This window comes from Gossypium hirsutum, chromosome A11 (assembly GCF_007990345.1).
Source record: "Gossypium hirsutum isolate 1008001.06 chromosome A11, Gossypium_hirsutum_v2.1, whole genome shotgun sequence".
Lineage (NCBI taxonomy): Eukaryota > Viridiplantae > Streptophyta > Magnoliopsida > Malvales > Malvaceae > Gossypium > Gossypium hirsutum.
The window spans coordinates 7703417-7719669 of NC_053434.1; the positions used below are offsets into that span (position 1 = coordinate 7703417).

General features: G+C 35.2%; 1 protein-coding gene and 1 pseudogene across 1 annotated transcript; both read left to right on the forward strand.

Moving 5' to 3' along the window:
* Nucleotides 1–1919: 1919 nt before the first annotated feature.
* Nucleotides 1920–13286, forward strand: LOC107911891 (uncharacterized; annotated as a pseudogene).
* Nucleotides 13287–13798: 512 nt separating this feature from the next.
* Nucleotides 13799–15803, forward strand: LOC107911893 (SPX domain-containing protein 3). Its single transcript, XM_016839872.2, has 3 exons — nucleotides 13799–14455; nucleotides 14876–15041; nucleotides 15133–15803. The coding sequence occupies exons 1-3, from the start codon at nucleotides 14216–14218 to the stop codon at nucleotides 15507–15509; spliced, it is 783 nt and encodes a 260-aa protein (XP_016695361.2). The 5' UTR covers nucleotides 13799–14215; the 3' UTR covers nucleotides 15510–15803.
* Nucleotides 15804–16253: the final 450 nt, after the last annotated feature.

Below are 16253 nucleotides of genomic sequence, written 5' to 3' on the forward strand. Positions count from 1 at the left end.
AGAATGACATAGAATCATAGTTTCATATAATCCCATTATTTTTGGTTGAATATGCATTACATGTCTATTTAATAATAACGCTCAAGAGCTATTCAATTATACCCTCACTGAATAAGCCTATTCAATGGGTCTTGGAATACAATATGAAATATTTTTCCCTTTTTAACCCGTCTTAACATTTTCTAATTTGTTAGAACCAAAATTGAAAAAAAAATTAAAATCAAATAAGAATATGTCAATCACAAAAATGAGAGTTTCAAATGAGAGAAAATAATTTTTTTAAGGATAGATAAGTGAGAAAGTTTTGATTTTTCACATTTTCAATGGATTTCTACCACATCTAATAGCTTTGTAGACGACATAACCAGAAATATTTTTTTTTGATACAGCTTTGTAGATCTAGAGAAAAAGTTTTTTGATTTTTTGACATTTTCAGTGAGGTTCAATCAAATCTAATGGCTTCTAGTAAATAAAGTAATCAAAAAAAGAGAGAGAATTTTTTGATATAGAAGGTTTGTAGTTAGGCTTTTGGAAGATTTAAAAAAACTAAAGAACATATGAAAGAGAAGATAAAAAAAGTTTTTGGTAAAATTTGGATAAACTTCATGTTGGTGGCTGAAATAGCAATGGGGGTCGATGAACGGCAATGGCGAAAGGTAGCAATAATAACTATGGTCTGCTCCATTTTGAAAAACATATATGAATTTAAATTACTTTTATTTATATTTTTAAAAAAGTAATAGATATTAAAATTTTATTATTTTTATTTTAAATGTTGACTACATATAATTGATTTATTATTGCAAGAACATGTAAAAACAAAATATTATTAATTTCATTTAAGTGTTAATATATCGTTTTACATTTATTTAATTTTATGTATTCTAATCAATTAAGCAATACAATAATATTAATTGTATATTCCATTCAATCTAATTAAATAATGTATTTCATTCCATTGAATAAACATATCTTTTTTTCTTTCTGATTTCTTAAAATATTTATTTTTCGGAGCTTTTACTTGGATCAACATTGCTCCAAGTATGATTTTGTTAAAAAATTCTTATATTTCTATTACTTATTATTATTTTTCTATATTGTACGAAACTCATGTCACAATTTACCGTAGAACTTTGTTTAGCATTGCTGTCTGCACGGCTTTTGAGGCACAAAAAAACATTTCGGCTTTTGTTGTTGAAACCATGGTTTGGCGTTTACAAGTTGGTTTGGATGTTCGCATATCTAAATATTTGTTATTTTAAATAATGTATTTCTGTTTTTTTTTTTTATATATTTCAATCCTTTGTAATTCTTTTTCATATTATGTTAAACACGTTTTACACTCCTTTTATAAGTTATCCAAACTTGTTCTAGAAATTTAATTTGTTTCATTAGAGAATGTCATTTCATGTTGCTTTACAAGTGCGGAATGTATTTAACCTTATTACTTTGTTTCAATTTGATGCTGTGGATTTTAGTAACTCAACATTTCCAAATAGCAGCAATAGTGGCACTTTGCTTCAATTGGTGTGGCATCACTCAGTCCGAAGCTGGAAAGCATAAGATGAGACATCGTATTTTTATTACAAGTTTAAATCGTTTTTCTTGAAATAATTACAGTTTATTGCTCAACGGCATTGAATAAAAATAAAATTATTCATTGGACTTGTCCATTAATAAGCAATCCTATCATCTTAGTAAGGCAATAGTCATTGAATTGGTGTGATAAATTATTATTTTGAATTCTAAAATATTTTATTATTTGTTAAAATTTACTTATTTTCTCTCATGCATCTTTAATTTATTAAATCAAACTTTTTTTGGCAATAAAATAATTTTATTTTCAAAACATGTATGAAATAATAAAATTTCATTTTTCAGTAATGAAATAAAAATGAAGTAGTGTATTCGCGGTGCTTTTAACCTTCCTACCCCGCAAATCTCTCTCAAAACATCTCATGTTTGTCTTGGCCACCGTTTTTCTCTTTGCCTTCCCTCTTGTCAAAGCTCCTTTCGTCTTTCTGCTACCAAAGAAGGTAAAACCGAAACATCAACAATTAAAAAAAGAAGAATAAAGGAATAAGCTGCAAATAATGTCCAAATCAAACCCTAGTTTCCCTCCCCAGCAATTATCCAAATCTCTGACCAAATCGTTCATGGCTCAGAACCAAGTCATGGACTCGCTTACTTCCCACATCTCTCTCTACCATTGCCATTCTCTCTCCCAAAATCCAAACCCTACCCCTAATAGCAATTCAAGGTCTTCGATCCTCAGGTGGTTCTCATCTCTCACCATCCATCAACGTCAAGCTCAACTCACAACCGTCGATTCCAAGTTCACCCAGCTCCTCATCCAGATGCTCGGCAAGCTTCGTACACGTGGCCATGGCTTCTTCATTATTCTTCCCGACCTTCCCTCTCGTGATCCTCCCTTCCTCCCGGGCCTCTGTTACAAACAATCACGTGGTCTCCTCTCTAGGGTTGCCCAGTCCAATGAGTCGGAACGGCGAGTTTTTGAGTCGGTTCGGTTGTTCGGATCCAGAGAAGGCGAAAAAATCGACGACTGTACGTGCTCGGTGAGTAGTCTCGATTCGATGACGGTGACTGAAGAGTTGGTTGAAAATGTGGACCGGTTTGTTGAAATAATGGATGAAGTTTCAAACGGTGCGTTTTTGAGAGGGGATGAGAGCGAATTGGTATCGGATTGGATTGAACTAGAGTGGTTAAAATCAAAAGGGTATTACAGTGTTCAGGCTTTTGTTGTAAATAGATTAGAGGTGGCGTTGAGGTTAGCGTGGTTGAATTGTAATAATGGGAAGAGAAGAGGGATGAAGTTGAAAGAGAAGATGAAGGCTGCTGGGGTAGCTGCAAATGTGTATTGGAGGAAGAAAGGATGTTTGGATTGGTGGGTAAATTTGGGTGATGCAACAAGGAAGAAAGTATTTAATGCAATTTTCGGGAAAGCTGCTAAATCCCTGGTATAACTTAAAACTTTGTTATCTCCATGTTAATCTAATGATGGAGTTTATCCTATAATATAATTATTATAGTTAATTTAAAAAAAAATGCCTGCTTTAATTGAGTTGTAAGCATCGAGAGAAGGTTTAAACACGGAGGGCTCGTTCAAACTAATTATATGAACTCGTTGTGTGAGCCTAAATTAACCTTCAGTTGTAGTAACATCTTTGGTTCATAATTTCCTCTTCCTATTGCTCCTATTTTTTATTCTAGGATCTTTCTTAAATTTGATATGTTATAATACAATGCGTATACAATATTTTTAAAGAGTTCCCATGTATGGATGAATTGTATTTTTGGGAAATTATTCTGCTAAAAGTTTTTGAACATTGTGGCTAAACATTTTTTAACTTTTTCGGCTTTCAGACTTTCGAGGTTCTGAAGGCAGCAGGTAGTGCCTCAGAGAATGAAATGTGGCTTTTTAGTGCAGGAGCAGTGGAACGACCGATGAGATATACCAATTATGGTGAAAAAAAGCTGGGGACCACCCGAAAACCCCTTGAGGATGCAGAATTTGGCATGACTGTTTCAGCAAATTCTCATTCTGGAAAACCTACTTCCCTAACCAATGCCTTTAGTAGTTTGTTTGTGCTTCAGGATATTGTTACTGTGGTCCTATCATGTCATCACCACTGTGATGTGGGAAAGGTGTTTTATAGCTCATTAGGCTCTGTAAGTTCCATCATTGATAGCATATTAAGAAAACTGCGAGGATATCTCATGGTTATTTCACTTGATTGCACAAAGCTTGAACTTCTTGGCGAAGGAAATTTTAACTCTTCGTCTGATAAATCCAAGGATAAGTTCAGTGCATCTAGCCGTAAGAAAAAGGGAAAGCCCCGGAACATTAAAAACCCAAATCCTGTTCTGAAGATGGAGATGGATGACCATCCACCGCAAAAACCTCTTAAGGTACCTTTTTTCTTTATTGAAAGTCCTTTAGATGTGTTCTTGCTTTCATTCATATGTGTTGAGAAATTTTGTTAACTGTTTATGGTAATATGCCAGGATCTTGAATATAAATCGACTCATAATAAGAAAGCAGATTTGATGGAGTCCACCAAGACGCATGTTATACCTCATGATAAAGAGGTAAATAGAAAGACTCTGTTACCAGTGGAAATGCCCACACTGTTTTTCATTTGGATGGTAATTATTTAAATTTAAATACTGTCATAACTGGTACTCTTCTCTTCAGGTACAAACCCAATCAGTGGTTGGTGGAAAAGGACAAGCTGCTGCAAGGAAGAGCCGAAAGGAAAAGAATAAAAAAAAACGCTCTTACATCAATGATACAACTGAAGCAAAATCTTCTAAGAAGGCAGTCACTGGGTCGTCTTCTTTGTCTTTTGTTTCTCAAGATGAGGCAACAAAGTCCAATGGGGTATTGGACAATTTAAGTGTAGAACACAGTTTTCCAACCGATCCAATAAGTCATACAAACATTCTTGAACCAATTTCAAGTCCTACTGAACCAAATAATCATCTTTTCAAGGAAGATATTGCCCTGCATGTGCAAGATCATGAGGTTGGTTCCACTAATGGTTTCTGTCATAAGGGTACAGGGCATCAACAGGACTCAAAAGATATTAGTGCGAATGAAATCATTCCTACCAGACAAGAGAGTTCAAATTATAAGCGAGAATGTAATGTTTTGCCTCCTATTGCCCCAAAACCTGGTAGTGTTTTCATTGGAGAAGGCATCAATGAACATAGTGCAAGTAGAATTCAGGAAAATTCAACTTCCGGTGTATCTGTGAATGCACTTGACATTAAAGAGGGAGTTTCTGTGATTCAGGTGCAAGATAAAAAGTTTTATAATACTGCACCTACTCCACAATGCCTTTCATATGAGTGGCCTAGTGTAGCTCCCTTTTATTTTCCTTCTATAAATTCACATGTTCCAGCAGCCACTGATCGGTTGCACCTTGATGTGGGTCACAATTGGCACAATCACATCCGCCAGCCTTTTGTGCCCACCATGCATCAGGCAAGAAATCCTTCGATTGAAAGTGGTTGCAATCGAATCTTATCTCGTCCAATGCCAATGAGTTTAGATTGGCCCCCTATGGTTCGAAGTGCTTCTGGATTGGCTCCATCAGTTACATACAATTATGACTCTGGATTTATTTCTAGGCGACAGACAGCTTTTCAGCAGAGTTTTGCTTCACAAAATTTCAGTTCAATATGAAGAGTTTTGAGGATGATAGAAAGTATTCTGGGGATTTCTTTGACTTGCCAGATCCTGCAAATACATCTGAACTGGCTGATGAATATGACAGCCACTATATATCAGAGGAAGAATTTGAGGTGCATGCTGTTTCTGGTATAGATTATAATCAATATTTTGGTGGGGGTGTGATGTACTGGAATCCTTCTGATCTTCCAGGTACTGGTTTCTCTAGACCTCCTTCCCTTAGCTCCGATGATAGCTCATGGGCCTGGCGTGAAGCAGACATGAGTAGGGCTGTTGATGACATGGTTGCTTTCTCTTCATCTTATAGTACTAATGGTTTGACTTCGCCAACAGCTACTCCATTTTGTTCGCCTTTTGATCCTTTGGGTCCTGGACACCAAGCAGTTAGTTATGTTGTGCCAGGAAATGAAGTGTCTAGCAAAGTGTTGCATTCTGCATCAGCAACACCGGATGCAGCAACTGAGGAGGAAGCTCCTGGATCTTTCGCCAATTTATCTAGTGATGTTGAAGCGAAAACAGGGGATTCACTTCCTTACCCTATTCTGCGTCCTATAATCATTCCAAACATATCAAGGGAGAGATCAAAATCTGACTTCAAGCGTGGTCATGATCATAAAAGCCCACGTGTTGCTCCAACTAGGCGTGAACAACCTAGGATAAGACGGCCCCCATCACCAGTGGTGCTCTGCGTTCCACGAGCTCCCCGTCCACCACCACCATCTCCTGTGAGTGACTCAAGGAAACAGCGTGGTTTTCCAACTGTTAGATCTGGTAGCTCTAGCCCAAGACATTGGGGTATGAGAGGTCTGTACTATGATGGAACCAACTCAGAGGATGCTTGTGTATGCATGGATGGTACTGAAGTTGTTTGGCCGTCTTGGAGAAGTAAGAATCTTTCAGCCCATCCAATGATCCATCCTCTACCAGGTGCTTTGTTGCAAGATCATCTGATTGCAATGTCTCAGCTTGCTCGTGATCAAGAGCATGTAAGTATAGCATCAGCATTATGTTGTTCTGACAGTTATGGTTTGTGTTTAATTTTTGGATTTTTGTGATTATTCTGCAGCCAGATGTATCATTTCCTCTACAGCCTCCAGAGTTACAGAGCTGCCCAGCTCGAAAGACATCTCTATCTTCAATGCACAACTTCCTTAATGATGAAATTGACTCCTTTTGGAAGCAGGTAAGCAGTTTAATGATCCCTAGAGAATGAAGAAGAGGAAAAAGCTAATGACTGATCCTATTTTCTTCCCATTTTATTGTTTCCATGATCTTGAACATTATTTTGTGCAAGAAATTTCTAGTTCTCTGTTTCTTATACATTCATTTACCAGTCTTTGCAATGTTACTGACTGTTTGTATGGTGTTCGTGTACAAGGTTGCAGCAGAGAATATGGCCTGTAAGCCATACATTAATTGGGCTGTTAAGCGGGTTACAAGGTCTCTTCAGGTCCTATGGCCTAGGTCAAGGACGAATGTCTTTGGTTCAAATGCAACTGGATTAGCTCTTCCATCGAGTGATGTGGACCTTGTGGTTTGTCTTCCTCCAGTGAGGAATCTGGTGAGTGCTTCAGCCTTGTATTTTTATCTGATTATGTGCTTATACTTTATGGTAAGAAACTCATCTGCAGACATTTTTAGGAACCTATCAAAGAAGCTGGGATTTTGGAAGGACGCAATGGTATTAAAGAAACTTGTCTTCAGGTATGAGTAACTTTGTAATTGGTTGTGCTGTAAGATGAACATTTTGTCTCATTTTCTTGATATCTCGACTTTGACTGGACTGCTTTTAAGTTACGTAGAAATCTAAATATCTGGTAAATGTGTTGTGTTATAAAAATGTTAAATATTTGTTATTCTCTTTCTCCATTTTCTATGTAAAGGCTTTGGATTTTGGAAATCTTGATTTGTTATATAGTATTATCTCCCTGCTAATTATAATGGCTTTCTTCCTGATTAATGTACTGGCATCATTTCTATTTCCCCTTCTTCCTCTCTATATACAGTATAACTTACAATAACCCTGTGGTAGTTATATTTAGCTGCTGGTGTACTGCTGTATGACTGTTTTGAATCTTGCATCTGTATCTTTGTTTCTATGCAATACTTCTGTGAAAATTGTTGTCCTTATCCTATATATTGCTGTAACATTTTGGAAGATTGACATAGTTATTATTTTCCAGCATGCTGCCAGGTATCTTGCCAATCAGGAGTGGGTAAAAAATGATTCTCTGAAGACTGTGGAAAATACAGCTGTAATGCCTTGCCTTGTTGGATTATTTTTCTTTTTGTTTATATCTTTACTTCTTTCTTTCCATCTCTTTTCTCACAATGTTGTATTTGTGGCATTCAGATTCCTATTATTATGCTTGTGGTAGAAGTTCCTGGTGACCTAATAACTTCTGCATCCTCTAATGTGCAATCACCCACAGACGAGCAAATAGATAGAACTGCTGAACATGGTGACCATGCTCATTCTGATACTGTTGCCTTAGACGACTCTGCTTCACCTAAGTGCTCGCAAATAAATTATGGTAACACGAAGGGTGTCAAATCAGTTCGTCTAGACATCAGTTTCAAGTCGCCCTCACATACAGGACTCCAAACTACTGAGCTGGTAACATAGATACAACTTAACTGATAAATATTGGTCTTTTGGATTGTGCCTGAAATTAGAATCCATGACTTATGCTTCTACTGCTAATTGTAGCCCCGTTCCTAGAGATTTAAGGAGGATATTTCTTTTACTGATGTTTTTGAACTTTTAAGGTCCTAAAAGTTTTAGGGTCTGATTTATGTAGGAATGAGACAAATGTGTGTAGGCATTTAGGGTTTTCATTCTTCTCCTCCTTTCTACATTTGTTTTTTGGGTATTTTCTGTGTTTCAGATTCTCATCATACAATTCCATAATGTATAATTGATTTGGGTGTTCTGCATTGTTATGTTTTACTATTTTTGATAATTTCGAAGTTGTTCTTTGCAGGTGAAAGAGCTGACGGAGCAATTTCCAGCTGCTACGCCTCTTGCTTTGGTACTAAAACAGTTCTTAGCAGATCGTAGCCTGGATCAGTCTTACTCTGGTGGGTTAAGTTCATATTGTCTGGTGAGTAACTGTTGGTTGTAGAAGTGAACTGAGACATCTGTCTAACTAATTTATAATAGAAATTATAATCCAGCCCTCCTTCCTATGTCTCTGCAAGTATATTTGCATACTACACTTGAATATGAATATTTTCCTATAGACTAGCTCAATTCTAGCTGTATTTGTTGTTTTTGTGGATCTGTATAACAGAATGTTTTAGTCTTTTAAGCTTTTGAAGATGATACATGACAAAACAGGAATCGGATATACTAAATTGCTACTAACCTGCTCAGTAAAAGATTTCATATTCCTAAACGTGCAGTTAGTTAGCTTAAACTTCTTGGTCAGTTATATCCTATAAAGTAACATTTGGCTGATTCCTAATACAATCTGAAGCAAATTTCTTTTCTTTAGAATGAATTTGGACTTTTGGACAATATCAACTTTGAATGTTTGAGCAGCATATTTCATTGGAAAATAAATAATGAAGAAAACATGGATTTTTTCATAGCTTCCAGTTAGTTATTGCATAGATGATAGGTCTTAATGTGTACTGAAGTTCCACCTTTGATCTGCCATTGGTCAGAGCTGTTTATTTATCTGATAATAACTTCATTGAGTTTTTGTTTACTCTCTTGCTATTTCCCACATCTTGTAGGTGTTACTTATTATACGTTTCCTACAGCATGAGCATCACCTTGGACGGCCTATCAATCAAGTAATGTAGTACTTCGAATTTTTTATATGTTTGTTCTTTCTTCTTTTCCAGTGGTTTTTTTATTTTAGTACATATTCTGTTTGCTGGAGGGAACTGTTGCTGTCTCCAATCATGCTATTATTAGGATTTAAATTTCACCATTGAAAGGTTCTTTTGTTCTTTGGTTCAACAATGATATATATTAAATGCTAATCTTCTTTTGCAACCTGTAGAGCTGTTTTAAAGTGGTTTAAGCTGGAGGTGCTTCAACAATGCTAGTATTAGGATTGAAGTATTGTTTTTGATGTTATAAGGAAAATATTGATCTTCGATATGGTTCAATGACTTGAAAATTTTTATTCATGAGGTCCTTGTACTATAGGGTTCGGAGCAGTTTAGTCATTCTTAAAATAAATAGAGCAATCTAATCATTATACTATTAGAATGTAAGCAAAAAAAGATCCACTGATAACGACATTAATAATCTATTGGGTTAGGAGCAATTTAGTCCCACTGTTTAGAAGTAAGCAAACAAGGACAATCGAAAATGTTGTTACTATATTTACGTTTGTAAAAGCCGAAATAGTGGAGAGAGCAAAGATAAATACACTTGTGAAAAACAGATATATATGTTTTAATCTTTTATTGGATCAGTTTTAAAAATTAAAAAGAAAAAAAAATCAAAACTTTATACAATAATATAAAGATTATAAAAAATATACAAAAATTTAATAAATATTTTCAAAATTTTGAAAAAATGACAATTTGAAAATTTCTTTGAAGAACTTTAGTGAATTTAGAAGGTTAAGTTTTTCTTTTTGAAAATTGAAACTTTTATAATGTTTTAAAACACATTTTTAGATTTTTTTTTCAAAATTTGGAACTTTTTTTTTTGAACTTTTTAATAAATTGTATTAATGTTATATATATTTTAAAAATTTTTAGTTTTGTTAATTTTGTAAAATTCAACCAATTGTGCCATGATTTTCATAGCTGCATTTATCTTTTCTTTTTCTTTCTTTTGGCCACCTTAGCCTTTTTTAACGAAAAGGGTTAATGATGCTCCAATTGTCCTTATTTGCTTAACTTGGGACTAAATTGCCTTCTTTATGACCTTATAGTTTACTAAGGGAAATAATTAATGCCGGTATCAGTTGTCCTTGTTTGCTCACTTTCTAATAATGCAGAGACTAAATTGCTCTGGTTATTTTGAGATGGAGTAAATTGCTTCTGACCTTATAGTACAAGGACCTCCTAGGTATTCATCCCCATTTTTTAATGTTCTCTTTTAACTTTTCTTCACTATGTTCTATCTGTTTCTCTTTTGTGCTGATGGCAATAACAAGTACTTCGGGTAACTTGAACTCAATATTTCTTGCAGAACTTTGGAAGCCTTCTGATGGATTTTCTTTACTTTTTTGGGTGAGTCAAAAGCTTTAAATGATTTATTTCTTTGGTAGTTGAAAACGGATAGCTGACTGGTGTTAACTGGAAAACGTTTATGAAAATTAAAGATTTATTGTTTCAATGTCTGATGGCACAGGAATGTGTTTGATCCCCGGCAAATGCGTGTTTCTGTACAGGGAAGTGGAGTATATATAAACAGAGAAAGGGGTTATAGGTACTAGCAATGTTTTCTTTTGCTGGCAGCTCTGTTTAACATGGCTGTTTCTCAATATCCTTAACTTTCTACTGACTGCTGATAATTTGGTTTCTCTATTATAGCATTGATCCTATACACATAGATGATCCTCTTTTTCCAACAAATAATGTGGGGAGAAATTGCTTCCGGATACATCAGTGTATCAAGGTTGGTGAGATTTTTTTCTTTTGATTTATTAGCTGTTGACAGGAAACTTGTCTGGCATAGGGTGTCTTTACATTAACTATTGACACACTATACAAACTTGCCTTAGCTTCTAAATGTTGACCACTGTTCATACTGTTGAGATGTTTCTTTCAAGGGTTTTTTTAGAGTTATTAGTTAAATGTTTCTTTTGAGGAGAAAGGCAAATAGTACTTACCTTACGAATCAGTGGATTGTAGTGTGGTTTTCTCTACAATAAAGGCACATAATTGCCTTTTAGAAACTAGTAAGGCTGCAAGAGAAAATTTTTGGGAAGCCATTTGACACATTTAGCAAGTAAAGGCTTAGCTTCCTGCTCTATGAAATGTGTAACATACCAATATTTAATATAAACTGTGCATTGTGAGCATAATCTTTATGGTAGCATTAATTTGTCACTGTTTTTGAGTAACTATAAAATGAAGAAGCTTTTCAGAATTTTATTTACATGATCTTTAATATTTTTCTGTATGTCATGTGTGAACAATATTTTTTAATGCAGGCATTTTCAGAAGCCTATTCTATTCTGGAGGATGAGCTTAGCTGCCTATCAAGTAACACCAATTCATCTTCTAACCCACCATGCAGATTGCTTCAAAAAATCATCCCAAGTATCACTTTATCATAGTGGCTTATTTTGAGCATCTTCATCTTCTAGAAGGTATTCATTTGCCCATGATATTGTTGCTTAGTTGGTACGATGTAATTTAGGATTATCAGAAATATTCTTATTCTAATTTTACTGATGTAAAGCTGAAGTCTTAACCCTAATGGGAGCATTGGGTCTTGATTATTTGTTGGAATTCCCTTGGGAATGTGCTCTAAGGTGATCTTTTTTCACTATGGCAACCCAGGGTTTGTCTCAGAGGTAGGGAAATGCTTCATGGACATATTTGTTTTAATTTCTGGTTTTTCCTTTGCATTAATTATTGGCAACTTATTAAAAAAAATTGAGATTCTTCAAGGAATTTATGGTGTCTGTGGCAGACAGCCTCACTCATCTTTTGAAGTGATGCTAGGCAGCGAGCTTAATCTTGCCGTTGATCTTTGCAAGTGAAGGATGCGCCGGTCTCATGTTCAAAAATGGTTGTGCTGTATGGTTTAATCTTGATCGAAATAAAACTGAAAGGGTTAATATGTAAGTAGGCACTATTCTGTTGGAAATCTTTTACAATCAAAATGGTAAAAATCTGAGGCTATATCATTCGATCATTTTTGAAATTTATATGTTCAAATTAAGGAATGTAGTAAATCCCTCTGTACCTTCTAGTTTTAATCTTAGTGTTAAATCTGTGTACATCGTACTCTTTTGAACTTTTGATGCATTTCTCTGAGTGGAGCTAGGGAGAGTGCCTCTGGAGTGTATTCACTATTTGGACTTGGGCAGTTGGGCTGCCTTCTTCTGTCGCATTGTCATGGTTGAATGTGTTTCCCTCTGGAACCTTAAATATTACATTGCAAAAGGCTATTTTATTTTTGCCTTTGTGCATGATTTCTATTTTTCTCTCTGGTGATTTGAATCTATCACAACAATTCCCTGTCTCATTATATGTTTATGAGAATTAACTTATGCTTTTTTACTATCACCGTTGTATATTTTGTGCCCAGTTTTTTTTTTTGAGCAAATAATTGGAAATATGAGTTATTTTTTTTTTGTATTTCAGGATGCCAAACTGAATATTCTGTGAAGTTAATTTTGAGCTCAGCTGATTGTGGTGGTGCCATTGGCCACGGTTAGCATCTGCACTATGTTCATTTTATCAAATGGCATTGTTGGTGGTACAAAGGTACGCAGTCTGGATGCCTATTTCCTTCCTCCACGAAACTATGGCTTGGTAACAGATTCAAATTGTGGAAGATACGGGGTAAAGCCACCTATGCAACTATGAACAACCTTCACAAAACTAAATACCCAGAGGGCAAAAGTAATCAATCAACCCCAAAAGGTTGAACGACGATAATCAGAAAATCGACTAATGGCATTCACTGTGAGATGGCCTGAATGTAGAGATTAAGGAAGAAGGGCAGGGCAGGCCAGCATAGGCAAAAGCAGGTGTGAAAACGGAGTCTCGTTACTAGCTTGGTATTTCATCTGGAGAAGGCAGCTGTGAGGTCTGGCAGAGTGCCTGTGTAGGATAGCTATTGTATGACCGGGGGCCTATATGCGCTTCTCTTCTGCCTGTGGCTCCGGGTGTGCGATTCTGTGGACCCGGGATTTCAACTTTAAATTTGTTGGGTACAGACATTGGCCGCATATTGGTTGTGAAGCCAACCTAGACTGGCTCTTTTTTTTTTTTTTCCTAAAAAAAAAGTCGAAACAACTTTGGTTTGTATTATTATTTTCTGCTAAAGTCAGCTCTTAAAATACCTTGTATCTAATTAAATTCCTATTTTCTATAATTTTTAGTACTTTTTATACAAAATAAGAGCTTAATTAAACAGAAATATACTTATTTTTGGGGATGAAAAAGGTGTGCCAAATCTATTTAGCCAAATAATTTATTTTGGAGAAGCAAGAGGCTGTAAGCTGATGTCTGTTTCCTTTTTTAACTTCCTAGTTAAATGCTATTTTTTTTCATTGTGCTAAAACAGATCCTCAGTTGATGTCTAGGGAAACCAGCCGAGGCCTTGCCCAACTCAAACCCACTTTTGGGATTTGGTTAAAAAAGAAGATATTTTCAAGAAGATTAGGAGGGGTAAAAAAAAAAAGGAAGCTCGCACATTCTTATTCGTTTAGAGAGATGTTACGTTTTGAACATATTTTCAATGCAGATTTATGGTAAATCCAAACACTGGGTTACGTGTAGTAGGTTTGGTAAAAAATTCCTTTTCCATAGGAGATTCTAAGGAATCATTCCCAGAATCATCCCCCTATTTTTGTTTCCTTGACAGCCCATTCATTATCTGTGACAGCCCCATGAAGACAAAGTGGGAACCTAGGACCCATCTCATGTATTCCACTCTGATTGGTGCAAAACCTCACTAGCTTGTATCTCTAGGTTTTCCTTTACCCATCTTCCCCATATGTATTTACCTGTATTAATATTATAATGTAAAAGTCGAATCGACCATAAAGCATCGCCATTGGCCCTTGGACTAAGGGTGTTTGGCATGAATGACTACAATACAGTGACCGAATATGCTTGGGATTTCTCTCACATCAAACGACTCTTTTATACCTTTTCTAATCTTCACTTCATCACGCCAAGCATATGCTCTTTCATATTCTATGCTCTTTTGCTATTAAACCCAATTCATCTACCGTTCCTTCTCCTTCATTACCCTTCTCTTATATTCTTTTCTTTTAAAAAAAAAATTATTCTTTTTACAATTCCAGTTTTCACTTCCATTATATTTTTGGGTGGGTGTCTAGTATGAAGTTTGGGAAGAGATTAAAGCAGCAAATTGAGGAAAGTTTGCCAGCGTGGCGGGACAAGTTCCTGTCTTACAAAGAGTTGAAAAAGCTTGTTCGACTGATCTCTTCGGCGGAGTCATGTGTGGAGTATGGAAAGGCAGATGTAGAAGCTGAATTTGTGCATTTGTTGAACAATGAGATCGATAAGTTTAATGTTTTTTTCATGGAACAAGAGGAAGACTTTATCATCCGCCATAAGGTAAGTTTATTTACTGGAAAGCTTAATACGACTGTTTTATATCATAGACCAACACAAACAAAGATGATCATTTAATACCAATTGCTTTGGTTTGGATATAGTATACCATTGTTTGTTGGTTGAGTCAACTCAAATGACTCATCAAACCATCCAGGGCCAACTCAGAATAAAGTTAGGAAATTAATATAAAGATTGTTCATACTCTTGGGGTGTTTCTTTACATTTACTAGATAGCTTCATGTAAGTGTGCACCCCAATAGAAAAATAAATTTCTATATACCATTATTCTTTTTTAGAAATATTAGCAATTGAATCTCAATATCTGCAATCTGTTGTAGAAAATCCCACAATTGCTTCCTTTGTAAAAGAAAAGATTAGTTAAATGATATAGAAGTTTGAAGAAGGAATGTATAAATTCAGGAATTGCAACAGAGGATTAAGAGAGTTATAGAAACATGGGGTCCCAATGGAACTAAGCCTTCAGAAGCAGAATATAAAGACGAAATGGCGAAAATTAGAAAAGATATTGTCAATTTCCATGGTGAAATGGTCCTCTTAGTGAATTACAGCAATATCAATTACACAGGTAGTCAGTGTACTGTGTCAATCTTTCATTCAATATATATTTCTTTAATATGTTATGATTAATATACCAGACAATGTTTTGAGTTGTGTAGGTTTGGCTAAGATACTGAAGAAATATGACAAGCGTACTGGTGGGTTATTGCGTTTGCCCTTTATACAGAAAGTGCTGCAGCAACCATTTTTCATAACCGATCTTGTATCGAAGCTCGTCAAGGAATGTGAAAACACCATTGATGAAGTGTTCCCTGTAGAACAAGAAGACGAAGAAGAAATCGTAAAGGAACAGAGAGAAGCTATAACAGTAGCAGGAAAAGGGATTTTCAGGAACACAGTGGCAGCTCTATTGAGCATGCAAGAAATTAGAAGAGGCAGTTCTACTTACGGCCATTTTTCTCTGCCTCCTATGGATTTGCCAGACTCTGATCTCATACACTCCTTCCAACTCAACTCCCCGATCCCCATTGTCTGATCACACAACTTAAATGAAATTTACGTGTAGTTTCAGTATCATTGTGTTTATTACGGTTGTGAACACCCAAAAAAATCGTAACATCCTGTTATGATTGCTATTGAAATCCTAAAGTTAGCATGGGTTTTTAGAACATAGTAATCCTCATACCATTATTGTTCTAAGCTTTTTTTTTTTTTTTAGGATACAATTCTGCATCTTGCATGCTGTCGATTACTAATACATTTTTCTTTGGGTTGTATAAACAGATTGATATCCTTATTTTATTTTATTAGAATTACAGATTTATATTTATATTTTAAAAACTGTTCAGCATTAATATAAAATAAGTGTGAGTGCAATTATAAGATGCATTGTATTCTAAAAAAAATGTATGCAAGTTTAGAATGTTAATAGAATTTTCCTGAATATTACCTTGATCCGAACAAAACTGCTCTCCAATGATAAAAAGAAAGAAAATACTTGTGACTATACCAACAAAAATAAAGAGTCAAACTATAGTAAAAACAAATAAAATCTATAAATTATGAGACAAATGACTGTTTTCTTTAAAACTTTGATTATGAAATTCCTGAACACGTTTTACTCTTATTTAAAGAAAAAAAAACAAACATTAAAAAGTAAATAAGGGGCCAATGAAGCCTTAACTTTATTGGCTAAGGTAGATATCTTAAATTTTTGAGTAATTGAATTCGAGTCTCGCTTTTAATAATTACGGTACGTGGGTTTTTAGTCCAACATGTG

What these genes read in the sequence shown, in the direction of transcription:
- LOC107911893 (XM_016839872.2), top strand. Translation starts at nt 14,216, where the DNA reads ATGAAGTTTGGGAAGAGATTAAAGCAGCAAATTGAGGAAAGTTTGCCA. An exon ending in ACTTTATCATCCGCCATAAG is followed by an intron (nt 14,456 to 14,875) that starts GTAAGTTTATTT and finishes GTATAAATTCAG; the next exon opens with GAATTGCAACAGAGGATTAA. An exon ending in CAGCAATATCAATTACACAG is followed by an intron (nt 15,042 to 15,132) that starts GTAGTCAGTGTA and finishes TGAGTTGTGTAG; the next exon opens with GTTTGGCTAAGATACTGAAG.